At 45.2% G+C, this 27181-nt stretch overlaps 1 protein-coding gene across 3 annotated transcripts in view; it reads right to left on the bottom strand.

Moving 5' to 3' along the window:
* LOC106599529 (ephrin type-B receptor 1) overlaps window positions 1–27181 on the bottom strand; it is a 334841-nt gene that overhangs the window by 159675 nt on the left and 147985 nt on the right. For all 3 annotated transcript variants that reach the window (XM_014190808.2, XM_014190811.2, XM_014190812.2), the window contains exon 3: window positions 15054–15735. In XM_014190808.2, coding sequence (XP_014046283.1) covers window positions 15054–15735 — 682 coding nt within the window. The remainder of the gene's footprint in view (window positions 1–15053; window positions 15736–27181) is intronic.

Genomic DNA, 27181 nt, shown 5'->3' with positions numbered 1-27181 from the left:
GCCGACCACTACAAACACACTGGACCCCCCTTCAACAGTGAGATAATGGGAGCAGCTACCTGACCAAAACCCCGGATAAACCTCCGGTAGTAATTGGCAAACCCTAAAAATCGCTGCACCTCCTTCACTGTGGTTGGAGCCGGCCAATTACGCACGGCTGCAATGCGGTCACTTTCCATCTCAACTCCTGACGTGGATAGGCGATACCCTAAAAAGGAGACGGACTGTTGAAAAAACAGGCATTTCTCAGCCTTGACATACAGGTCATGCTCCAACAGGCGACCAAGCACTCTGCGCACCAGGGACACATGCTCGGCACGTGTAGCGGAGTATATCAGAATGTCATTGATATACACCACTACACCCTGCCCGTGCAGGTCCCTGAAAATCTTGTCTACAAAAGATTGGAAGACTGATGGAGCATTCTTCAACCCGTACGGCATGACGAGGTACTCATAATGCCCTGAGGTGGTACGAAATGCTGTCTTCCACTCGTCTCCATCTCGGATACGCACCAGGTTGTACGCACTCCTGAGATCCAGTTTAGTGAAGAAGCGCGCCCCGTGCATTAACTCAATCGCCGTGGTGATTAGAGGTAGCGGGTAACTGTACCCCACCGTGATTTTATTAAGACCTCGAAAATCAATGCACGGGCGCAGACCTCCATCCTTCTTCTTCACAAAAAAGAAACTCGAGGAGACTGGTGAAATGGAGGACCTAATGTACCCCTGACACAGGGATTCGGAGATATATGTCTCCATAGCCACCGTCTCCACTTGCAACAGGGGATACACGTGACTCTTGGGAAGTGCAGCGTCTACCATGAGATTTATCGCACAATCCCCCTGTCGATAGGGTGGTAATTGAGTCGCCTTCCTTTTACAGAAGGTGAGAGCCAAATCGGCATATTTGGGGGGAATGTGCACGGTGGAGACCTGGTCTGGACTTTCCACCGTAGAAACACCAACGGAAACCCCTACACCATCTACCTGGGGTTATGACTAGTTAACCAAGGTAGACCCAGCACCACGGGATACGCAGGAGTGTCAATAAGGAAAATATTTTTTTTTTTACTTGTGACCCCCCTGCGTCACCATACTCAAAGGAGCTGTGGCCTCCTTGATCAACCCCGACCCTAATGGTCGACTATCTAAGGTGTGAACGGGAAAAAGCACATCCACGGGTACAATGGGGATCCCTAAACTATGAGCAAAAGCTTGATCAATGAAATTCCCAGCCGCGCCTGAATCTACTTGCTCCTTATGCTGGGAACGCGGGGAAAAATCTGGAAAAGTAACAGACACAAATATATGTGCCACAGAGGGCTCTGGATGAGAATGGTGCCTACTCACCTGGGGTGGCGCCAGAGCACCCTGCCTGCTACCTCGATTCCCAGAGGAACCTACCCGGCACCGACCAGCAGTGTGACCTCTGCAGCCACCGATGGTGCACGAGCGGGAACCCCCTCCAGTCTCCCTGTGCACCCTCCCTCCCAGTTCCACGGGTAGAGGAGAGGGGGGTACGGGAGGATGGAACCACCAGACCCCGATCTGGACGTCCGCGAGCAGCCAGCAGGTTGTCCAGCCGGATGGACAGATCCACCAGCTGGTCGAAGGTGAGGGTGGTGTCTCTGCAGGACAGCTCCCGACGGACGTCCTCACGCAGATTGCAGCGGTAATGGTCGATCAGGGCCCTGTGATTCCATCCCGTACCGGCTGCCAGGGTCCTGAACTCCAGGGCAAAATCCTGGACGCTCCTCGTCTCCTGCCTCAGATGGCAGAGGCGCTCACCCACTGCTCTGTCCTCGGGTGGGTGGTGGAAAGCTGCCCGAAAACGGCGGGTGAACTCCTCATAATGGCCCAACGCCGCATCTCCCTCTCCACACACAGCGCTGGCCCACTCCAGGGCTCTCCCGGTGAGGCACGAGACGAGGGTGAAACGCTTCTCACGGTCAGTTGGAACTGGGTGGACTGTGGCCAGATAAAGTTCTAATTGGGGTAGGAAACCCTGGCAGTTGGCAGCACTTCCGTCGTAACCCTGAGGCATGGCTAGACGGATGCCACCGGGTTCACGTTGACAAGGGGCGCTCTGGATAGACCCCGGTTGGGCTGGTGGAGGCGCTGGATGGATTCCCTGTCTCTCCCAGCGGTATATATTCTGGACAACGCGATCCATGGCGGCGCACAGATGGTGTAGCTTCTCCGCATTCTCCTGGATGCGCTCCTCCACCTCTCCGTCCGGGGTATCTTCTCCTGCTGACTTCAATATGCTGGTCGGTGATTCTGTCATAGTCGTGTTTGTAGGTGGCAGGGAAGTCAACTTGGTCAAACTGGAGTATTTTAATTAACAAAAAACAAACTCCAAAACCAAAGTACACAAATAACATGGGTAAAAATAACCCGTCGCACACCGATACAAAATACGCGCGTACATAACTCACAAACAATCACCGACAAGGACATGAGGGAAAACAGAGGGTTAAATACACAACATGTAATGAATGGGATTGGAACCAGGTGTGTAGGAAGACAAGACAAAACCAATGGAAAATGAAAAACTGGTCAATGATGGCTAGAAGAACGGTGACGTCGACCGCCGAGCACCACCCAAGCAAGGAGGGGCATCGACTTCAGCAGAAGTCGTGACACTCTGTTTAGCACATGGCCTCACACGTGAATCCTTAAAGAGGTGTGTGGGGGCTACTTTTATCCAATGTAAAAAAATAACATTTCAAATTCTGACTCATAAGACCGAATCGAGGCGTTCAGTCACAAATGAACTAGTCTGTAGAAGAGAAATGGACGGGGCTAAATGAGTTAAGAGTTGCCTCTAATAGCCTGCCTACACACTGTTAGGGACCTAACTGCCAGCTTGTCTGAACAGCAGTTAACCAGGACCGTATTGGACAAACATCTGATCACAGTAAATACCTAAAGTATATACCACAAACACCTGACAGAGTAAGAGAGAAAAACAATAAGAAATAGTAACAGAGAGCCAGAACCTCAAGCATTCCTCTCCCCTCTTTTCTTCCCTCATCTACTGTCCTCTCCTATCTTCTCCTCTATTTTCCTCTCCTCTCCTATCTTCTCCTCTATTTTCCTCTCCTCTCCTATCTTCTCCTCTATTTTCCTCTCTTCTCCTGACCTCTCCTCTATTTTCCTCTATTTTCCTCTCCTCTCCTCTCCTCTCCTCTCCTCTCCTCTCCTCTCCTCTCCTCTCCTCTCCTCTCCTCTCCTCTCCTCTCCTCTCCTCTCCTCTCCTCTCCTCTCCTCTCCTCTCCTCTCCTCTCCTCTCCTCTCCTCTCCTCTCCTCTACCCCTCTCCCAGGCCCATGACAACAGCTATTATACAGGAATAAGGCAGCCATAATGTATCGGTACTTAGGCCTGAGGAGACACACTCGCTCAATGGGCCGTGAATCTCCCGTCACCAGCGTTAGATGGTCGAACGTTGAATAAAGTTATTTGAATATTTGTAATATTAATGTGCCGATGTGTCAAGAGCCCGCCGGTGCCGAACAAAGAGGGAAAATAAGAGAGGATGCACATCATCTATATCCAGTATTCACCGAATAGAAAACTACTGGATGGATTGATGGATGGATGGACCGGTGGACGAACGGATGGATGTCTGGGCAAACAAATTACTAAATGTATTAATGGATAGATACATTGTTATTATCTCTGCATTAGCTTGTCTCCATCCAGCTCTTCAACAGAGCCACACTATAAACTGTCAACAGCGTCAGATTAGCCAGCTGTCCAGCCTGCATTTTCAATACAGACATCACCCCAACAAATTTTTAAGATGGCGCCGGAGAGGATGGCTGCTGTTTAATGGGCTCTTAACTAACCATGCTATTTTGTTAGTTAATTTACATTGTTTGTTCCTTATTTTGTACACAATGTTGCTGCTACCGTCTTTTATGACGAAAAGAGCTTATGGACATCAGAACAGCGATTACTCAGCTTGAAGTGGACAAATATTTTTTCTTTAACGAGAAGGATTTACACCAGACACCCGAACAGGCCCTCATCCCCGTCATTCGCAGGAGAAGGAGATGGAGGTATCGCGGAAGGAGATCGGGGGGCCATGTGAGGATTCAGCGATGAGTGGCTACTCTGCCTCTGCCATCGGTACTATTGGCCAATGTACAATCGCTGGCTAATAAAGTGGATGAACTACAACCACGTATATCCTACCAACGGGACATTAAAAACTGACATATCTTATGTTTCACCGAGTCTTGGCTGAACGACGACATGAATAACATACAGCTGGCGGGTTATACACTGTATCGGCAGGATAGAACAGCAGCCTCTGATAAGACAAGGGGTGGCGATCAATGTACACTGCTCAAAAAAATAGAGGGAACACTAAAATAACACATCCTAGATCTGAATGAATGAAATAATCTTATGAAATACTTTTTTCTTTACATAGTTGAATGTGCTGACAACAAAATCACACAAAAATAATCAATGGAAATCCAATTTATCAACCCATGGAGGTCTGGATTTGGAGTCACACTCAAAATTAAAGTGGAAAACCACACTACAGGCTGATCCAACGTTGATGTAATGTCCTTAAAACAAGTCAAAATGAGGCTCAGTAGTGTGTGTGGCCTCCACGTGCCTGTATGACCTCCCTACAACGCCTGGGCATGCTCCTGATGAGGTGGCGGATGGTCTCCTGAGGGATCTCCTCCCAGACCTGGACTAAAGCATCCGCCAAATCCTGGACAGTCTGTGGTGCAACGTGGCGTTGGTGGATGGAGCGAGACATGATGTCCCAGATGTGCTCAATTGGATTCAGGTCTGGGGAACGGGCGGGCCAGTCCATAGCATCAATGCCTTCCTCTTGCAGGAACTGCTGACACACTCCAGCCACATGAGGTCTAGCATTGTCTTGCATTAGGAGGAATCCAGGGCCAACCGCACCAGCATATGGTCTCACAAGAGGTCTGAGGATCTCATCTCGGTACCTAATGGCAGTCAGGCTACCTCTGGCGAGCACATGGAGGGCTGTGCGGCCCCCCAAAGAAATGCCACCCCACACCATGACTGACCCACCGCCAAACCGGTCATGCTGGAGGATGTAGCAGGCAGCAGAACGTTCTCCACGGCGTCTCCAGACTCTGTCACATCTGTCACGTGCTCAGTGTGAACCTGCTTTCATCTGTGAAGAGCACAGGGCGCCAGTGGCGAATTTGCCAATCTTGGTGTTCTCTGGCAAATGCCAAACGTCCTGCACGGTGTTGGGCTGTAAGCACAACCCCCACCTGTGGACGTCGGGCCCTCATACCACCCTCATGGAGTCTGTTTCTGACCGTTTGAGCAGACACATGCACATTTGTGGCCTGCTGGAGGTCATTTTGCAGGGCTCTGGCAGTGCTTCTCCTGCTCCTCCTTGCACAAAGGCGGAGGTAGCGGTCCTGCTCCTACGGCCTCCTCCACGTCTCCTGATGTACTGGCCTGTCTCCTGGTAGCACCTCCATGCTCTGGACACTATGCTGACAGACACAGCAAACCTTCTTGCCACAGCTAGCATTGATGTGCCATCCTGGATGAGCTGCACTACCTGAGCCACTTGTGTGGGTTGTAGACACCGTCTCATGCTACCACTAGAGTGAAAGCACTGCCAGCATTCAAAAGTGACCAAAACATCACCCAGGAAGCATAGGAACTGAGAAGTGGTCTGTGGTCCCCACCTGCAGAACTACTCCTTTATTGGGGGTGTCTTGCTAATTGCCTATAATTTCCACCTGTTGTCTATTCCATTTGCACAACAGCATGTGAAATTTATTGTCAATCAGTGTTGCTTCCTAAGTGGACAGTTTGATTTCACAGAAGTGTGATTGACTTGGAGTTACATTGTGTTGTTTAAGTGTTCCCTTTATTTTTTTGAGCAGTGTATATATATATATATATATATATATATATATATATTTTTTTTTAATTACAAATCAAAAATAAATAAGGAACGGGTGTGGCTGAAATAGCCTATTCAACTAATTTGAAGGGACGTCCACATACGTTGTATATATAGTGTCATTTCAATTACACCAGAACATAAACATCAGCTTTACTCTAGTGGGTCGAGGGTGCTATTCTGAACAATGTCTTTGCTCGATGTAAGGTGGCCATCAAATATTTAGCAGATTGCTAACACAACCGAAAGGCGAAGGGAGGCAAGGGTGTGTGTGTGTGAGTTGTGGTGTGTGTGTGTGGTGTGGTGTGTGTGTGTGTGTGTTTATGTGTGTGCGTGCGTGTCAGAGAAAAAGCCTACCCAGTCCCCAAATGGGAGCTGTCAGAGTTATGGTGGGGTAATGAGAGAGACACGCTGGACCCATCGCTATACCTCTTTACAGGCCCTCGGCTCACAAACAGCATTCAGGCGGGTTACAAATAGGCTGGTTACAGCAGGGTACATACAACAGGCTGGTTACATACAGGCTGGTTACAGCAGGGTACATACTGTACAGCAGGCTGGTTACATACAGGCTGGTTACTGTAGGGTACATACAGCAGGCTGGTTACATACATGCTGGTTACAGCAGGGTACATACTGTACAGCAGGCTGGTTACATACAGGCTGATTACTGTAGGGTACATACAGCAGGTTGGTTACAGACAGGTGGGTTACTGCAGGGTACATACAGCAGGCTGGCTACATACAGGCTGGTTACTGTAGGGTACATACAGCAGGCTGGCTACATACAGGTGGGTTACATACAGGCTGGTTACATCCAGGCTGGCTACAGCAGGGTATATGCAGCAGGATGGCTACATACAGGCTGATTACAGCAGGCTACATACAGCAGGCTGGCTACATACAGGCTGGTTACAGCAGGCTACATACAGCAGGCTGGCTACATACAGGCTGGTTACAGCAGGCTACATACAGGCTGGTTACATCAAGGCTGGCTACAGCAGGGTACATGCAACAGGCTGGCTACATTCAGGCTGGTTACAGCAGGCTACATGCAGAAGGCTGGTTACATCCAGGCTGGCTACAACAGGGTACATGCAACAGGCTGGCTATATACAGGCTGGTTACAGCAGGCTACATACTGCAAGCTGGTTACATCCAGGCTGGCTACGGCAGGGTATATGCAGCAGGATGGCTACATACAGGCTAATTACAGCAGGCTACATACAGCAGGCTGGCTACATACAGGCTGGTTACAGCAGGCTACATACAGCAGGCTGGCTACATACAGGCTGGTTACAGCAGGCTACATACAGGCTGGTTACATCAAGGCTGGCTACAGCAGGGTACATGCAACAGGCTGGCTACATACAGGCTGGTTACAGCAGGCTACATACAGCAGGCTGGCTATATACAGGCTGGTTACAGCAGGCTACATACAGCAAGCTGGTTACATCCAGGCTGGCTACGGCAGAGTATATGCAGCAGGATGGCTACATACAGGCTGATTACAGCAGGCTACATACAGCAGGCTGGCTACATACAGGCTGGTTACAGCAGGCTACATACAGCAGGCTGGCTACATACAGGCTGGTTACAGCAGGCTACATACAGGCTGGGTACATCAAGGCTGGCTACAGCAGGGTACATGCAACAGGCTGGTTACATACAGGCTGGTTACAGCAGGCTACATACAGAAGGCTGGTTACATCTAGGCTGGCTACAGCAGGGTACATGCAACAGGCTGGCTACATACAGGCTGGTTACAGCAGGCTACATACAGAAGGCTGGTTACATCCAGGCTGGCTACAGCAGGGAACATGCAACAGGCTGGCTATATACAGGCTGGTTACAGCAGGCTACATACAGCAAGCTGGTTACATCCAGGCTGGCTACAGCAGGGTACATGCACCAGGCTGGCTACATACAGGCTGGTTACAGCAGGGTACATACAGGCTGGTTACATCCAGATTGGTATGAGAACTAAGTCTGCTCATTGTCACTAATTAAAACATAAAGACCAGATAGACTCCATGGAAAAAAGGGAGCCAGCACACATACATAGCAGTGTGTACCTACCTCATCCCCATATTTGTTTTTCTGCTTTTTTGCACACCAGTATTTCTACTTGCACATCCTCATCTGCACATATATCACTCCAGTGTAAATTACTAAATTGTAATGACTTCGCCACTATTGGCCTATTTATTGCCTTACCTCCTTACTTCATTTGCACACAGTGTATACAGATTTTTCTATTGTGTTATTGACTGTACGTTTGTTTATTCCATGTGTAACTCTGTGTTGTTTTAGTCACACTGCTTTGCTTTATCTTGGCCAGGTCACAGTTGTAAATGAGAACTTGTTCTCAACTGGCCTACCTGGTTAAATAAAGGTTAAATAAAAAATATAAACATATGCAGACACACGCACGCTCGCACACATGCGCATAATGTTATATATGTAAACACACACACATATTCCACTCCACTTTCCACAGCAAAACACACCTCTCACTATCGACTAGCTTCCATCTCTGATTGGCCATTCTGCATTCAGCATACACACTACCTCTCCCTCCCAGCCCTCTTCTCCCTCCCTGCCTTTACAGTGCTTCCCTCAATGAGGGGAATTATTTCAGCTTGCCCTCATTTTCTTCTTGTTCCGTTTTCCTCATCTCTAATGGGCAATTACATCAGGCTCCACGCGGAGGCCATCTTGTTTCACTGACCTCTAATTGATTGGTTGTCCAAACTGCTCGGCTTCTATAAGCACTTTAAGGTTACATTTCCCTGTTTAAATAATGGATTACAAGGTCCATGAAAGAAGATTGTGTGGAAAATAAAAGGCAGGGATTGCTTCTCGTTTGAGTCGTTTCAAAGACGTACAAGCCTCTATTTTAACCTCAGAGACTGAGTTATTAGGGGAGATGGAGAGTGCTCAGAGCGCTTAGACTACTCCAGACTAACCTACAGTCACGGCATCTGTGTGTGTGTGCGTGTGCGTGTGTGTGTGTGTGTACCACTTCTGCTCTCACTATGTTCAAAGCATGGTTTTAGCAGCGCTATCTGACTGCAGATGAATATCAGTATGGCCAACAGACAGCGTGTCTGCATATCTGGGGGGGGGTGCTAATGTCAGTGTAGAACCAGCTTCACGCAGTGCCCCTGAACACTCTCCTCCTATAATTAACACTCCTACTGTGTAGTATCCTTCCTCTTCTCTCCTGGGTCCTGTTTATCATGTTTTTCATACCTCCCACAGTTTGTGCTTTTACATCACAAAGAGAGAGCAGAGAGGGAGACAGAAAGAGAGCAGAAAGAAAGTGGGAGAGAGAGAGAGAAGAGAGAGGGAGAGAGAGAGAGAGAGTGATGCTGAGAGACAGTTCGGCAGGAAGTCTAATTTTTGAGCCCACTTAGAAGGAGGAAGGAAGTCAGAGAGAATGTGGGAATTAGCGGTAGTCAACGTCTCCACTTCTGTTCAAAACCCTACCTACCAGGAGAAGTGTGTATGCGTGTGTGTGTGTGTGTGTGTGAAGAAACCCCCTACAAACAACCAGAGCAACATACCTCCTCCAAAAACAACGTGGCACCTACGCTCCAATTACTCTCAGATTGGAGGTAAATACAGTAGAGATATAGCAGAGATACACAGTACAGTATATCAGTCCAAACCAATAGGATTTACTCTGTGGATAGCTCAATACTAATACTGATGGCCTGTGTTGTTATTCTCAACCAATGCATCTCTGTTTGTTAAGAGAAACTGATAGAGGAGCGCTAAACATATCTGTTTGTTAAGAGAAACTGATAGAGAAGCGTTAAACATCTCTGTTTGTTAAGAGAAACTGATAGAGGAGCGTTAAACATCTCTATTTGTTAAGAGAAACCGATAGAGGAGCGTTAAACATCTCTGTTTGTTAAGAGAAACTGATAGAGAAGCGTTAAACATCTCTATTTGTTAAGAGAAACTGATAGAGGAGCGTTAAACATCTCTGTTTGTTAAGAGAAACTGATAGAGGAGCTTTAACCAAATCTGTTTGTTAAGAGAAACTGATAGAGGAGCTTTAAACATATCTGTTTGTTAAGAGAAACTGATAGAGGAGCTTTAAACATATCTGTTTGTTAAGAGAAACTGATAGAGGAGCTTTAAACATCTCTGTTTGTTAAGAGAAACTGATAGAGAAGCGTTAAACATCTCTGTTTGTTAACCTCTCTAGGGTAGGGGGCAGTATTTGCACGGCCGGATAAAAAACGTACCCGATTTAATCTGGTTATTACTACTGCCCAGAAACTAGAATATGCATATAATTATTGGCTTTGGATAGAAAACACCCTAAAGTTTCTAAAACTGTTTGAATGGTGTCTGTGAATATAACAGAACTCATATGACAGGCAAAAACCTGAGAAGATACCTTACAGGAAGTGCCCTCTCTGACCATTTCTTGGGCTTCTACACTCTCTTTATTGAAAACTGAGGATCTCTGCTGTAACGTGACACTTCCTACGGCTCCCATAGGCTCTCAGAAGGCGGCAAAACGGTGAATGATGTCTTTGCAGGCCCTGGCTGAAAAACAGTAGCGCATTTGGATAGTGGTCGATCAGAGAACAATGAGACTGGGGCGCGTGCACGAGGCGACACCGTGTTTTTATTTTTTCGTCTTTGAACGAAAACAGGGTTTCCCGGTCGGAATATTATCGCTTTTTTACGAGAAAAATAGCATAAAAATTGATTTTAAACGGGGTTGACATGCTTCGAAGTACGGTAATGGAATATTTAGAATTTTTTTGTCACGAAACACGTCGGGCGCGTCACCCTTCGTCACCCTTCGGATAGTGTCTTGAACGCACGAACAAAACAGAGGATATTTGAACATAACTATGGATTATTTTGAACCAAACCAACATTTGTTATTGAAATAGAAGTCCTGGGAGTGCATTCTGACGCAGAACAGCAAAGGTAATCAAATTTTTCTAATAGTAAATCGGAGTTTGGTGAGGGCCAAACTTGGTGGGTGTCAAATTAGCTAGCCCGTGATGGCGAGCTATCTACTCAGAATATTGCAAAATATGCTTTTGCCGAAAAGCTATTTTAAAATTGGACATAGCGATTGCATAAAGGAGTTCTGTATCCAGGGGCGGAAATCCCGGGGGGGACGGGGGGGACACGACCCCCCCACCCTGGGAAAAATATGATTTGTCCCCCCCTATATATCACTGAAACATAACTATGTAATTTAAATAATATTAATAATACGCAATGAAAGCAATTGTGCTGATTATAGACACTTAATAGCGCGTTTTTAAGTTTCAAAAGATTGCGACCCCCCCGCCCTTTGCCTCACAATGGTTTGATCCACTGCCAGTTCCTTAGCTTGCTACGTAACTGCCATGAGGTTCATCCAGTCAATCGCGCACACACACACTAGCTGAATATGCAGAGCTAGCGCGCAAATATTAACTATTAAGCTAGCTAGTACCTATTCCATTTATGTGGCGTCGTCAAAGATTGAATCAGCATGCAGATGATGTAAGTTAGTGCTTCAAAGTCCCTGTGATAAGGTTAGCGATAAACTGAAGTCCAAACTGAACAGAACTACACTCTCTTCTACCATTGTCTTAAATATATTTAATGGTCTCGTTGCAAAAGCTAAATTGTCGCAAGGGAACTTTTATTTATTTATTTTATTTCACCTTTATTTAACCCGGGTAGCAAAGATTATAGCAAACACCACTGAAACTGAATTGGTGCTCGCTAGCTTTGCAAATTCAGCTATTGTTGGAAGCCAGCCAATATGAAACAAACTATTAAAATTACAAAAAGTTGCAGCATATGTTGTGTAAATGGTGAACTCATTCAGCTGTCAACTCTTGTCATTTTAATCCGTTTCACATTTGCTAGCTACCTTTTAGATCGAAGCCCATATAGAATGATTGAAGATGATAGAAGCCCATCTCCTACTGTAAATAACCTACACACTGTGTGTGTAGCCAGCCAGCCAGCCAGGTAGAAAAATGGCAGAAAAATAAAAGACGGAGTATTTTTCAATACACCAAAACGCATAGTAAGAACCCTAGTAGCCTAATATCTCAAAGACTAGTTGATAAAATGTTCATAAGAAATAAATGAAATTCTAATGGAAATGTTTCACAATGATGTCATTAGGCAGAGCAGGCAACAGATGGCACACAGACAGCAGAGTTGGGGACAGATATGCAGGGACAGACTGGCAGAGACAGGGAGTCTCAGGTAAGTTTGTTGAGTCTTTGTTTGGCAACATTATGAAAGGTTCTCCATTTTCTTGACTTATAAAATAGGAACATAATTGGAAAATGCCATGGATACCCCCACTCTCAACTTAAACTGGTGACTGAACTAAGATTTGTTAAAGGCAATGGTATTGCTGTTGTGTAGTTTTGGGTACCGGTAGTTAGGAGTACGGCAAACACCTTATTTCTTTGGTTCCTCAATATACATTTACCATATTACAATGTAGGCTATGTGTTACAGCACTACTTTTGGTGTCCCCCTCAGGAATTGCTCTTGAGAAAATGTCATGTAATTGTCCCCTCCAAAGTGGATATCAGATTTTCGCCCCTGTCTGTATCTATAATTCTTAAAATAATTATTATGTTTTTTGTTAACGTTTAAAGTGAGTAATTTAGTAAATTCACCGGACGTTTGCGGTGGGTATGCTAGTTCTGAACGTCATATGCTAATGTAAAAAGCTGGTTTTTGATATAAATATGAACTTGATTGAACAAAACATGCAGGTATTGTATAACATAATGTCCTAGGAGTGTCATCTGATGAAGATCATCAAAGGTTAGTGCTGAATTTAGCTGTGGTTTGGGTTTATGTGACATTATATGCTAGCTTGAAAAATGGGTGTCTGATTATTTCTGGCTGGGTACTCTGCTGACATAATCTAATGTTTTGCTTTCGTTGTAAACCTTTTTGAAATCGGACAGTGTGGTTAGATAAAGGAGAGTCTTGTCTTTAAAATGCTGTGAAATAGTCATATGTTTGAAAAATTGAAGTTTTTGTATTTTTGAGGAATTTGTAATTCGCGCCACGCCTATCATTGGATATTTTAGCAGGTGTTCCGCTAGCGGAACGTCTAGATGTAAGAGGTTAAACATCTATGTATCTGTATCTGCATCTTTAGATCAAGGCCAGATACCATTTATTTTAATATGATAATAAAATAGGATATAGCAGAAACATAGACTGAGATGGAAGAGGAAAGAGTTGCTGTATAAGGAATGGGGAGATGATGGAGAGATAAAGATGTGTGTTTGCAGTGTGTGTATTGAACACACTGCTTTCCACCCTACTCTTATGTTTAAAAGCCATATTCATTCACTGTTGATCTGAACCCTGTTTTTGAATAGTTGTTTTGACAGGCTTCATCATGACTCAGCACTATGTTGTCAGACTAACTCTGTGGGTGGAAGAAGAGCTGTTCTTTTCAGTTTTCAGCTGTTCTATTCAGAGAGTGCAACTGTGTGACTCCACAGCCGTTCTCAGCACAGTTCATAATCACAGCATCTGTATTGATAAGAGGGACCTTGCCTGGGGTTGGATCTGATCTAAGGGCAGTTGAAACAGGAGCAAAATAGACGTTGCCCTTCACCACTGATCTAGGATCAGATGATGCTATCCTGAACCATAACCTTCATTATTAGTGGAATGCAGACATATCTGATCCAGTATTAGTTGTTAGGAGCAAGTTTGAATGACTCTATGCCCCCCAAAGTCATTGGTTTCCTTGGCCAAGTAGCAGGGGAAAGCAAAGTACAGTAGAACGGAAAACACACAAACACACACACACACACTGCTTTCATATCTATTTATTGATCGTATCAGATGTGCGTCAATCAATCTTATCTCCTCTCCACACATTCTCACTCACACCTCCAGAGGGACCAAATATAGCATCGTGTTGGGAAGGCTGAGCACACTATATTATCATTAGAGAACTTGAGCACATATTATACTTGGTGTGTGTGTGTGTGTGTGTGTGTGGGTGTATGTGTGTGTGTGTGTGTGTGTGTGTGTGTGTGTGTGTGTGTGTGTGTGTGTGTGTGTGTGTGTGTGTGTGTGTGTGTGTGTGTGTGTGTGTGTGTGTGTGTGTGTGTGTGTGTGAGAGAGAGAGAGAGTCATCATAAGAAAAATAAGTTGCCCTACAGTAGCTCACGTCAAACTACAACTACTATATACTTGTTTTGTGCAACACATACACATTTCTTCCTCCACCTAGCCTTGCTTTAAAAACAGTAGCCGGTAAAATAAAACATGTGGTTTTACATCTTCATCGAATGATACTGTACATCAGTGATCATCTCTACGACAGCAGCCCTCACCGTCTCAGCAGATTAGGAATGAATGATAATGCGCCTCTCTATCATGCTTCTCTGATCAAAGGAGAATTACAGTGCACCACGATCTGCAAAATGCATGAAACACAATCAATACCGTATGCCACACAAAGCGGTGTCAAAGAAGAGAACTATGAAATTGGCTATGTGCTGTTACAATAAAGATAATGCTCTGATGTCTTCTTATGTACCTACTGCATTTAAAATAGATCAATTCCCACAGAGACTGTGTGATTTAATCTACTGCGAGTCTTCAGTCATGTTGAGGCGGTAAAATATGAAAGACAATGATTTATTTACAACTCCCAAGTCTGTGCCTGAGGTTCAACACAAATCTAATTCCCAAACCGGGAACAGCTGGCCATTCAGAATAAATCCAGTGATATTGATTCCGCAGCAAACCAAATCTGGTTCTTTCAAGGTTCCCAGGACTTTTCATTGGGTTGTGGGAATGGGGATGGACATTACAAAAGAAAGACCTTAAAATAAAACAGTTTATGAGCCCTATTTCTCGTATTTCATTTATACATTTTATTTAGCAGACGCTCTAATTCAGAACAATTTACAGAAGCAATTATGGTTAAGTGCCTTGCTCAAGGGCACAATGACCGATTTTTGCAAATAGTCAGCTCTGAGATTCAAACCAACAACCTTTCGGTTACTGGCCCAATGCTCGTAACCGTTAGGCTAACTGCCACCCATTTCTGTTCTTGGGAACATTCCTTTGTTGTTTCCTTACCTCGGCAGACATTCCCGTTATCTGTCTCGAACCCAGCTTTGCAGGTGCAGCTCCCGATAGGAACCATCCACTCCCCATCTCCATTGCAGTACAGCTTTATTGGCACGTCCACCTCCTCTGAATTCGGGATGCAGATCCCTCTAGCGATGACCAGGGAGGTGCTCTCCGCCCCCGTCATGGTCTCTGGGAAGATGGCGAAGTTCTGCACCACACTGGGGCACTTCTTATAAAACACTCTGACTGAGAGCAGCGACATGCAGGCACCATAGTCCTGAAACGCCAGGTAGAACCCGTTCTTCGACAGCGGGCCAAAGCTCCGAACCTCCGTGTTGACCTTCATCAACCGTCCGCCGAAGTCCACCTGGGAGAAGCTCTCATCGGCCGCGATGGTGTCCACCTTTAGGTAAGGGGCTTCCATCCAGAAGGCAGTTCCCTTGGTGGCGATGACCGAGTCCGTCTCATAGTAGTAGAGGTTGAAGGTCTCCTTACAGGAGCCGGGAACGTTGGGGATGGAGCTGCAGTCACGTACGGTGAAGCGCATCTCCACGTAGATCCTCTGAGCTCCACGTCGGTCGATGAAGGTGGTGAGGAGCCAGTTGTTCTGGCTGGGCTCAAACACGTTGCACACCTGGTAGGTCCGGATGGTGTTGAGGTTCTCATCATAGCCGCTCACCTCCTCCCACTGTGAGACAGAGTAGAGACCAGAGACAGAGGTATTTGGTTAGAAATATACAGTATCTTGAAAAGTCACAAACACAGTAACCAATAGTGTTTGACACTGCAATGCCAAGAGAGAAGGATGCATAGCATTAGATAGAGAGATACAACGATAGCACACATACAGATCAGGAATCTGGTTTCTAAAGATATATATACATATATTTTTTTTAACTATCCTTACCATCTGTGTTCACAAACTGGTGTCAGGGGCATGAACACTTAATTTGGACTTAACTTCCTGAAATGACAGTTCCCCATCTACCAACACATACAGTACAGTATTAGTACAGGTAATACTTCTTAGTTACAGTAATGGTCAGTAACAGAATGGAGTGATTGAATTGTACTACGGTTGGTCACGGAATGGAGTGATTGAATTGTACTACGGTCGGGTACTAATTGTACTACGCTACGGTCACAAGACGCAGGCCTCCTAATTGTCCCTAGAATTTCTAAGCAAACAGCTGGAGGCAGGGCTTTCTCCTATGGAGCTCCATTTTTAAGGAATGGTCTGCCTACCCATGTGAGAGATGCAGACTGGGTCTCAACCTTTAAGTCTTTATTTAAGACTCATCTCTTCAGTAGGTCTTCTGATTGAGTGTAGTCTGGCCCAGGAGTGTGAAGGTGAATGGAAAGGCACTGGAGCAACGAACCGCCCTTGCTGTCTCTGCCTAGCCGGTTCCCCTCTCTCCAATGGGATTCTCTGCCTCTAACCCTATTACAGGGGCTGAGTCACTGGCTTACTGGTGCTCTTCCATGCCGTCCCTAGGAGGGGTGCGTCACTTGAGTGGGTTGAGTCACTGACGTGGTCTTCCTGTCTGGGTTGGCGCCCCCCCTTGGGTTGTGCCGTGGCGGAGATCTTTGTGGGCTATACTCAGCCTTGTCTCAGGATGGTAAGCTGGTGGTTGAAGATATCCCTCTAGTGGTGTGGGGGCTCTGCTTTGGCAAAGTCAGTGGGGTTAGATCCTGCCTGTTTGGCCCTGTCCGGGGTTATCATTGGATGGGGACACAGTGTCTCCTAACCCCTCCTGTCTCAGCCTCCAGTATTTATGCTGCAGTAGTTTATGTGTCGGGGGGCTAGGGTCAGTCTGTTATAACTGGAGTATTTCTCCTGTCTTATCCGGTGTCCTGCGTGAACTTAAGTATACTCTCTCTAATTCTCTCTTTCATTCTTTCTTTCTCTCTCTCGGAGGACCTGAGCCCTAGGACCATGCCTCAGGACTACCTGGCATGATGACTCCTTGTTGTCCCCAGTCCACCTGGCCGTGCTGCTGCTCCAGTTTCAACTGTTCTGCCTGCGGCTATGGAACCCTGACCTGTCCACTGTGATTACTATTATTTGACCATGCTGGTCATTTATGAACATTTGAACATCTTGGCCATGTTCTGTTATAATCTCCACCCGGCACAGCCAGAAGAGGACTGGGCACACCTCATAGCCTGGTTCCTCTCTATGTTTCTTCCTAGGTTTTGGGCTTTCTAGGGAGTTTTTCCTAGCCACTGTGCTTCTACACCTGCATTGCTTGCTGTTTGGGGTTTTAGGCTGGGTTTCTGTACAGCACTTCGATATATCAACTGATGTAAGAAGGGCTATATAAATACATTTGATTTGATTTGTGATCACACAGCTGTTCCAGGCGACTGTGTGATCATGCTCTCCGTAGCCGATGTGAGTAAGACCTTTAAACAGGTCAACATTCACAAGTCCGCAGGGACAGACGGATTACCAGGACGTGTACGCCGAGCATGCGCTCACCAACTGGCAAGTGTCTTCACTGACATTTTCAACCTCTCCCTGACTGAGTCTGTAATACCAACATGTTTCAAGCAGACCACCATAGTCCCTGTGCCCAAGAACACTAAGGTAACCTGCCTAAATTACTACCGACCCGTAGCACTCACGTCTGTAGCCATGAAGTGCTTTGAAAGGCTGGTCATGGCTCACAACAACACCATTATCCCAGAAACCCTAGACCCACTACAATTTGCATACCGCCCCAACAGATCCACAGATGATGCAATCTCTATTGCACTCCACACTGCCCTTTCACACCTGGACAAAAGGAGCACCTATGTGAGAATGGTGTTCATTGAATACAGCTCAGCATTCAACACCATAGTGCCCAAAAAGCATCACTAAGCTAAGGGCCCTGGGACTAAACACCTCCCTCTGCAACTGGATCCTGGACTTCCTGACGGGCCACCCCCAGGTGGTAAGGGTATGTAACAACACATCTGCCACACTGATCCTCAACACGGTGGCCCCTCAGGGGTGCATGCTCAGTCCCCTCCTGTCCTCCCTGTTCACTCATGACTGCATGGCCAAGGACGACTCCAACACCATCATTAAGTTTGCTGATGACACAACAGTGGTAGGCCTGATCACTGACAACGATGAGACAGCCTATAGGGAGCAGATCAGAGACGTGGCCGTGTGGTGCAAGGATAACAACCTCTCCCTCAACGTGATCAAGACAAAGGAGATGATTGTGGACTACAGGAAAAGGAGTATAGCGAGCACACCCCCATTCTCATCGACGGGGCTGTAGTGGAGCAGGTTGAGAGCTTCAAATTCCTTGGTGTCCACATCACCAACAAACTATCACACCAAGACAGTCGTGAAGAGGGCACGACAAAACATATTCCCCCTCAGGAGACTTGGCATAGACCTATTTTGGAGTTACAAGAAGCTTTATGTGACATCTACAAAAATAAATTATACAATTTCTTTCTATCTATTTCTTTCTATTTATTTGACCTTTTTCAGGTCCTCAGATCCTCAAAAAGTTCTACAGCTGCACCATCGAGAGCATCCTGACTGGTTGCATCACTGACTCCAGCCAACCTAGTCATAGACTGTTCTCTCTGTACTGGAGCGCCAAGCCTAGATCCAAAAGGATTCTTAACAGCTTCTACCCCCAAGCCATAAGACTCCTGAACAGCTAATGAAATGGCTATCCAGACTATTTGCATTGTCCCCCCTCCCCCTCTTTTACGCTGCTGCCACTCTTTGTTTATTATCTATGCATAGTCACTTTAACTCTACCTACATATACACATTACCTCAATTACCTCAACTAACCGGTGCCCCTGCATATTGACTCTGTACTGGTACCCCTGTATACAGCCTTGCTACTGTTATTTTACAGCTGCTCTTTAATTATTTGTTATTTGTTATTTTTTACTTATCTATTTTTTACTTAACACTTATTTTTCTTAAAACTGCATTGTTGGTTAAGGGCTTGTAAGAAAGCATTTCACTGTAAGGTCTACAACTGTTGTATTCGGCGCATATGACAAATACAATTTGATTTGATTTGAATATTTTACAGATCTCAGTTCTGATCATTGAAAATGCACCAATGATCAGAACAAAGAAATTGAAGAGACTTAAAGATACGTTGAAGAAACAAAAAGGGGAAGGTTAATATCCAGGTCTGCTCACTCCATACCACCAACCATAGCCACTTCCACATTCTTGCATTGTCTGCCTGGTAAGGCATGCCCATTGCTGGTCAGCCACCTTTAAAAGGTTCCACACAAACAATACAGCTTTCATACTAGAACATATTCTGTGGCAGACTGAATTATAGTAGTAATCGAGACAGTGGTAGACAATGGAGATGTCGGAGGACATTTATGCCAACATGGGCATTAATCTAGAGAATATGTTTTGTAATAAAGGGCAGCAAATAGAGATGAGGACTTCTATGAAGATATCATCAACTCCCACGAGGAATATGTCACCTCAAAGACAACACCAGGAGCTATCCCCACAGGTTCGGAGAGCTCAGGGTTGAGACCCTTCAGAGGTGCTGCAGTGTGTCTGGGGCTGCTGTGTGTTCTACTGGCTGGGTTAATTGGTCTGGGTTTCTATCACAAGAAAGTTGTTGTTGGGTTTGAAGATTATAAAGCTTCCAAAAACAACCTGACAATAGAAAAAGAAGAGTTACAGACCAGTTACAACACCATGACGACAGAGAGAGATGAGCTACAGACCAGCTATAACACCATGACGACAGAGAGAGATGAGCTACAGACCAGCTATAACACCATGACTAAAGAGAGAGATGAGCTACAGACCAGCTATAACACCATGACGACAGAGAGAGATGAGCTACAGACCAGCTATAACACCATGACGACAGAGAGAAATGAGCTACAGACCAGCTATAACACCATGACGACAGAGAGAGATGAGCTACAGACCAGTTACATCACCATGACGACAGAGAGAGATGAGCTACAGACCAGTTACATCACCATGACGACAGAGAGAGATGAGCTACAGACCAGCTATAACACCATGACGACAGAGAGAGATGAGCTACAGACCAGTTACATCACCATGACGACAGAGAGAGATGAGCTACAGACCAGCTATAACACCATGACGACAGAGAGAGATGAGCTACAGACCAGCTATAACACCATGACGACAGAGAGAAATGAGCTACAGACCAGTTACATCACCATGACTAATGAGAGAGATGAGCTACAGACCAGCTATAACACCATGACAACAGAGAGAGATGAGCTACAGACCAGTTACATCACCATGACTAAAGAGAGAGATGAGCTACAGACCAGTTACATCACCATGACGACAGAGAGAGATGAGCTACAGACCAGTTACATCACCATGACTAAAGAGAGAGATGAGCTACAGACCAGTTACATCACCATGACTAAAGAGAGAGACCAGCTACAGACCAGTTACATCACCATGACTAAAGAGAGAGATGAGCTACAGACCAGTTACAAGAAACTGACGACAGAGAGAGACCAGTTACAGAACAACTACAACGCCATGAAAGGTGAAAGAGACGGGGCACTGAGCAACTCCAACAACTGCCTTAGCGACTTTAGAAAAAGTTGATGTCTTTGTTATTTCCCACACATACAGTACTACAGATCCAAACTTTCAGGAGATCCACAGCTGATTAATGACCATGGTTCAGAAACCCAAAGCCTATAACCAAAGAGAGTATACTAAGAGGTCCAGGAACTGCTTCTCTAATGTAAATCCTAGATCACACTTGTAGGTGATGTTATGGTGATGTTAGCTAGCTAAGCTCATGCGCATAAACGCATAATCAGGTTTAAAAGTTGCGTCGCGCCGGACTGCACCTGTCGCGCTGGGCTGCACCTCCTGCGCTGGGCTGCACCTCCCATTGACTTCCCAAATCGCTGGTCTGTTTGGTCTGCTTCACAGGCATCCCGGAGAAGAATTTGTTGCGCTTTTTTCGGTTGCTTGTTTTTTGTTAATTTGTTCTTTCAATCTGATGGAATTATCTTGACTATTGATTGATGTGTCTTGTCAATTGTTGTCTTTGTCGCATAATGAAAAAGGTCAATAAATATGTTAGACATGAAACATTTACACAAATCCGATTGTAAAAGCCCTATGTCACATTTAGAGTATTACTAATGGCATGACTAGTACTCAACAGACTAAACAGATTTCCTGAAATGACAGTTCCCTGTATACTAGTGGCTATGTCTAAAACAGCTACAGATAGAGAGGGAAAATGATAACACACACATAGGAATCTGGTTGCTGGCTTATTTTCACACCTAATCAGCAGCCAATCACATACATCTTTTTGGTATGTCGATGTGTGGTATGCTCATTGGTGGTAAGACACCTATAAAACGTTCCGTACACACGACACAGCATTCATACTGGAACATATTGTCACGTTGGCATAATGGATTCGGGAGACAGACGCAGGAATGCGTAATAGGGTTCTTTATTTAGCCCAAATTACTGCACGGGGATGAAGACCAAACAAACACGTAACAAAAACACAGGGATGAAACCCAAAACAAAAGAGCGAGGTGTACCTCGAATAAATACACAAATGCACAATGATTATCACACGGGACAAGACCCATAATCATATGTGCAATCCGCAATGGCACGAAAGCCAAAACACACAGCACAGGTACTCACACGCACCAACGGACATTGTAACAATAATCGACAGCACCATGGTGAACAAAGGGCACATAAACTCAGCAAAAAAAGAAACGTCCTTTTTTCAGGACCCTGTCTTTCAAAGACAATTCGTAAAAATCCAAATAACTTCACAGATCTTCATTGTAAAGGGTTTAAACTCTGTATCCCATGCTTGTTCAATGACCTGTAAACAATTAATGAACATGCACCTGTGGAATGGTCGCTAAGACACTAACAGCTTACAAACGGTAGGCAATTAAGGTCACAGTTATGAAAATTTAGGACACTAAAGAGGCCCACCAAAAGAAAGATGCCCAGGGTCCCTGCTCATCTGTGTGAACATGCCTTAGTCATGCTGCAAGGAGGCATGAGTACTGCAGATGTGGCCAGGGCAATAAATTGCAATGTCCGTACTGTGAGACGCCTAAGACAGCTCTACAGGGAGACAGGAAGGACAGCTGATCGTCCTTGCAGTGGCAGACCATGTGTAACAACAGGATTGGTACATCCGAACATCACACCTGCGGAAAAGGGACAGGATGGCAACAACAACTGCCAGAGTTACACCAGGAACGCACAATTCCTCTATCAGTGCTCAGACTGTCCGCAATAGGCTGAGAGAGGCTGGACTGAGGGCTTGTAGGCCTGTTCTAAGACAGGTCCTCAACAGACATCACCGGCAACAACGTCGCCTATGGGCACAAACCCACCGTCGCTGGACCAGACAGGACTGGCAAAAAGTGATCTTCACTGACGAGCCGCGGTTTTGTCTAATCAGGGGTGATGGTCGGATTCGCGTATATCGTCAAAGGAATGAGCGTTACACCGAGGCCTGTACTCTGGAGTGGGATCGATTGGAGGTGGAGGGTCCGTCATGGTCTGGGGCGGTGTGTCACAGCATCATCGGACTGAGCTTGTTGTCATTGCAGGCAATCTCAACGCTGTGCATTACAGGGAAGACATCATCCTCCCTCATGTGGTACCCTTCCTGCAGGCTCATCCTGACATGACCCTCCAGCATGACAATGCCACCAGGCATACTGCTCATTCTGTGCGTGATTTCCTGCAAGACAGGAATGTCAGTGTTCTGCAATGGCCAGCGAAGAGCCCGGATCTCAATCCCATTGAGCACGTCTGGGACCTGTTGGATCGGAGGGTGAGGGCTAGGGCCATTCCCCCTAGAAATGTCGGGGAACTTGCATGTGCCTTGGTGGAAGAGTGGGGTAACATCTCACAGCAAGAACTGGCAAATCTGGTGCAGTCCATGTGGAGGAGATGCACGCAGTACTTAATGCAGCTGGTGGCCACACCAGATAATGACTGTTACTTTTGATTTTGAAGGTGGGGATCGAGCAAACGGGGAGGAGGATTGTGCTGAGCACTCTCCTGAGTTGATTGATATGGAATGACTTTTCATGTGCCGCTCATCGTAACAGTGTTACATTAATGCATGTGTATGTAGCAGATCTGGTCCCTGAATTACGCTTGCGGGATGACTTTTTGATGACTTTTTGATATAAGCAAGTAAATCATTAAGACATTTGATAAGAAGCCTCAAAGAAATATGCAGAAATGTAAAGACTGTTCCTTTCTATTCGTGTTCATAAACTTGTCACACCCTGATCTGTTTCACCTGTCTTCTGATTGTCTCCACCCCCACCAGGTGTCTCCTATTACCTCATGTACTATCCGCCTCCTGTGTCTGCATCTGGGTCTTAGCCTGAGCCGTGATAAAACTGGTGGTTAGGCGGGCGCCGACTTGTTGAAAGTCAGTTCCCTGTCTACCAGTGGTTATGTCTAACACAGCATCAGATAAAGATACAGCAATGTATTACTGTCAGCTCAGGACATCCTGAGCCTGCGAAGGCCTTTACTTCAAACTTAGCAAGTATTTGGAGAGATATTGTGCAAAATGTGAGAAATACCCAGTGGGGAACCGTCAGGGGCCTCTACACCCTCAGAGAGGACCTAAGGATAGATACAAATCTGTATATTTTTTAATAAATTGTAATTTTGTTTTCATTGATTTAATATTTTTTTTTGTCTTAATTGTAATGATATTCCTATTGAATTTCTTCAGTTCGTGTTGGAAAAAGAAGGGTTAATATCCAAGACAAAAAAATATCCAATCAGAATTTGTCTTTGGTAGTCTCTTGGTATAAATAATCTAGCTGGGCTCAACACTCATTGGCTCGACCCTCAGGCTTTGAATCGAAGGCACCAGCCAATGCCATTGACATTGACTTCTATTAGAGCAGCATTTTGGAATGACAGTAGAATCAACCAATCACAAATTGTCTTGTAATAGATGGGACAATTGTGTGATGCCTCAAAGCCCTCTAGAGGGCCTAAGTATACGTCACTAATTCAGAGCCAATAGCGAGCCTTATCTTGTTTTCTCATGCTTGAGCCTAGTTAGCTGGCTAGCTTTTTGCAGTGAGTGTATGTAACAATGGCGATGGTAACTGTAGAGAGAGTAATCAAGGACGATGTGGTGGCTAAATTGTGAGCATCGCCCTTTTCAAGACTAACTTTTAATGAAAATTTAAATCTTGTACAGACCGGGAAACCAACTCCTGCACTGTCTGATTTGGTGCAACAAGGAAAGAGTTTTCAAAGGCATTTTCAAGTTAATAATAATGAGCGCTATCCGTGGATAGCCAGCTGTGAGCTGACAAAAAAGCTTTACTGTTGGAATTGCCTACTCTTCAGCACCAATAATAGCTTAACCTGGATAGCTGGTTTCAAAGATTTAGCCTGGTTGACAAAGTCAGCACTTCGACACCAAAACTCAACTTCACACCTGCGAGCTACAGTGAGTTTAAAAACATTTGGAGAAACAAGAGTAGATCTTCTTCTTAAAGAGCAGCGGCGCAATGACACACTTGCTCACAATGATAAAGTCAGGCACAACAGGGAGATTCTGAAGCGCCTTATCATACGGTTGTGTTTTTAGGCAAGCAAGAATTAGCATTCAGAGGACATGATGAGGGTAAAGAATCAGCTAATAAGGGAAACTACTTGGAAATACTGGATTTCTTGACCTGACCTGATACACGCGGTCGTGAATGTAATGACAGATGTCATGAAGGAAGAATTGAAGAAAACCCCCTTTGTAACACTCATGGTTGACGAGACGACAGACATCAGCAATGTAGCCCAAATGTCTTATGTGTTGCGTTACACTACCGATGGTGGTGTGAAGGAAAGGTTTTTCAAATTTTAGGATCTAACTAAGGATAAACAGGCAGAAGCGGTTGCTGCCCGAATTATAAGCTTTTTAGAGGAGTGTGAATGCACGGCCAAAGTTGTGGCACAGTGTTACGATGGGGCCGCAGTCATGGCCTGTGGTATAAACAGAGTACAAGCCAAGGTGAAACAAAGCTCTGTTCATTCATTGCTATGCGCACACTCTTAATCTGGTGATGTCACAAGGTGCTGGTAAACTAAAAGAATGCAAAATCTTGGTGGCCTAGCAGCGTTTTTCTCAAGATCTGTCAAATGAGCAAAACTACTGGATGAAATATGCCAGCGAAGACTACCCAGAGTGGCGCCAACATGATGGAACTTCTCCTCACACTTAGTTTACACTGTGTAGGAAAAAAAGGCGAAAGTCATTGAACTCTTGGAATAAATAGTGGACCATCAAGATGCCTCTGATGAAGACACCGTTCACAGCGCAGATGGATACATGATGCACCTGACAAGCTTCGAGTTCTGCTTCCTGCTATCCGCGTTCTACTCCATATTTGCATACTCTGATGTGCTGTTTGAAATATTGCAGAACAGGGAGTTTGACATGCAGTTCTGCTTGTCCAGGGTAGACGACTTCTGCAACCCCACAGAGAGGGAAAAAGGAAAATTCGATTCCATCTACGAGGACACTGTGCGTGAGACCGGAGTTCCAAGGGGGCGCAAGACATATGCAAGGAGACATAAGGAGACATATGCGGGCAGTACCAACAGCTACACAGTGCGATCTTCAACAACATTATCACTCAGCTAAGAAACAGATTCAGTGACCATGAAAGGCTCATGTTCCTTGCCCTCCTTGTCCCACAAAAGTTCCCAATATATAGGGAAACGCCAAGCTTTCCAAACACTGCATTCTCAAGTCTCGAGGAAAGCTATGGCCCTAATTTTGATCCACCGCGGCTTAAAACAGAACTCACCGTTATGTACTCAATGTCTGACTTCGAGGGTAAGAGCCCGGCTGATCTGCTCCACTTTATCCAGCAGAAGAGACTAAATGATAGAATGCACCAATTGTATCTGATTACCTGTCTAGTTTTGACATTCCAGTGTCCACTGCATCAGTAGAAAGAACATTTTCTGCACTAAAAGGATCAAACAAATTCCAGGAACACCACTGGACAGGCTTTGATCTCAATCGAAAAATAACTTATTTCCGATTTAAAATCAAAAGACAAGCTATATGAACACGCCATTGCCCATTTCATGGACAGGAGAATGGACTTTTTTTAAATGTTAATCATAATGGTGAGTGGACTTTTTGTTTTCATCTACAGCTTACTTTTTGTTGGTATCTCGTTCATATTATTTTGAATACAATGTGTAAAATATTATTTCAACTTTAGATCACTGGTTGTGTGGTAAAAACAAAGGTAATGACCTTGCAATTGGAAGTACTGGGTACATGACATTTCGTGTTGTGGTGCATTTTTTTATTGTTGCATGGAGATAGAACATCGAATACAGCGCAACTTGTTTCTCTCTGACAGCATATACTGTCTGTGGTCTTGAAACAATGTCCGTAGTTGTGTTGTTGAATTTATTCCGCCACTATCTGAGTGACTGTTTGTTTTGGAAAATGTTTCTTTGAAATGACGCAACCGTATTTTCTTCTAACGTGGTTCCTGCTATTGATATTTGCCACCGTTGTGTACGTGTGCTGCTTCTGTGAGCCACAGCCGAGGCATGGCTTAGGACCGTTTGACTCTGACATCAAATAATTGCATCTCCTACATAGGTCTGCAAAAGAAAGGTCTCAAGTCATGCTCTGTATACACAGGCATCCGAGTTCTCTATCTATATGTATGACGTCAGATCTTTTTCCGCAACTGAGGGCCGAGCTCCAACAGTCACGGTTCAACACTGGAAATACAGGTGAAGTTGGAAGTTTACATACACTTAGGTTGGAGTCATTCAAACTTGTTTTTCAACCACTCCACAAATTTCTTGTTAACAAATTTAGTTTCGGCAAGTCGGTTAGGACATCTACTTTGTGCATGACACAAGTCATTTTTCCAATCTGTCTGTTTACAGACAGATTATTTCACGTATAATTCAGTGTATCACAATTCCAGTAGGTCAGAAGTTTACATACACCAAGTTGACTGTGCCTTTAAACAGCTTGGAAAATTCCTGAAAATTATGTCATGGCTTTAGAAGCTTCTGATAGGCTAATTGACATAATTTGAGTCAA

This window comes from Salmo salar, chromosome ssa03 (genome assembly GCF_905237065.1).
Source record: "Salmo salar chromosome ssa03, Ssal_v3.1, whole genome shotgun sequence".
NCBI classification, from domain to species: Eukaryota; Metazoa; Chordata; class Actinopteri; order Salmoniformes; family Salmonidae; genus Salmo; species Salmo salar.
The sequence above is the reverse complement of the archived record's forward strand: the minus strand, read 5'-3'. Positions and strand labels throughout refer to the sequence as shown.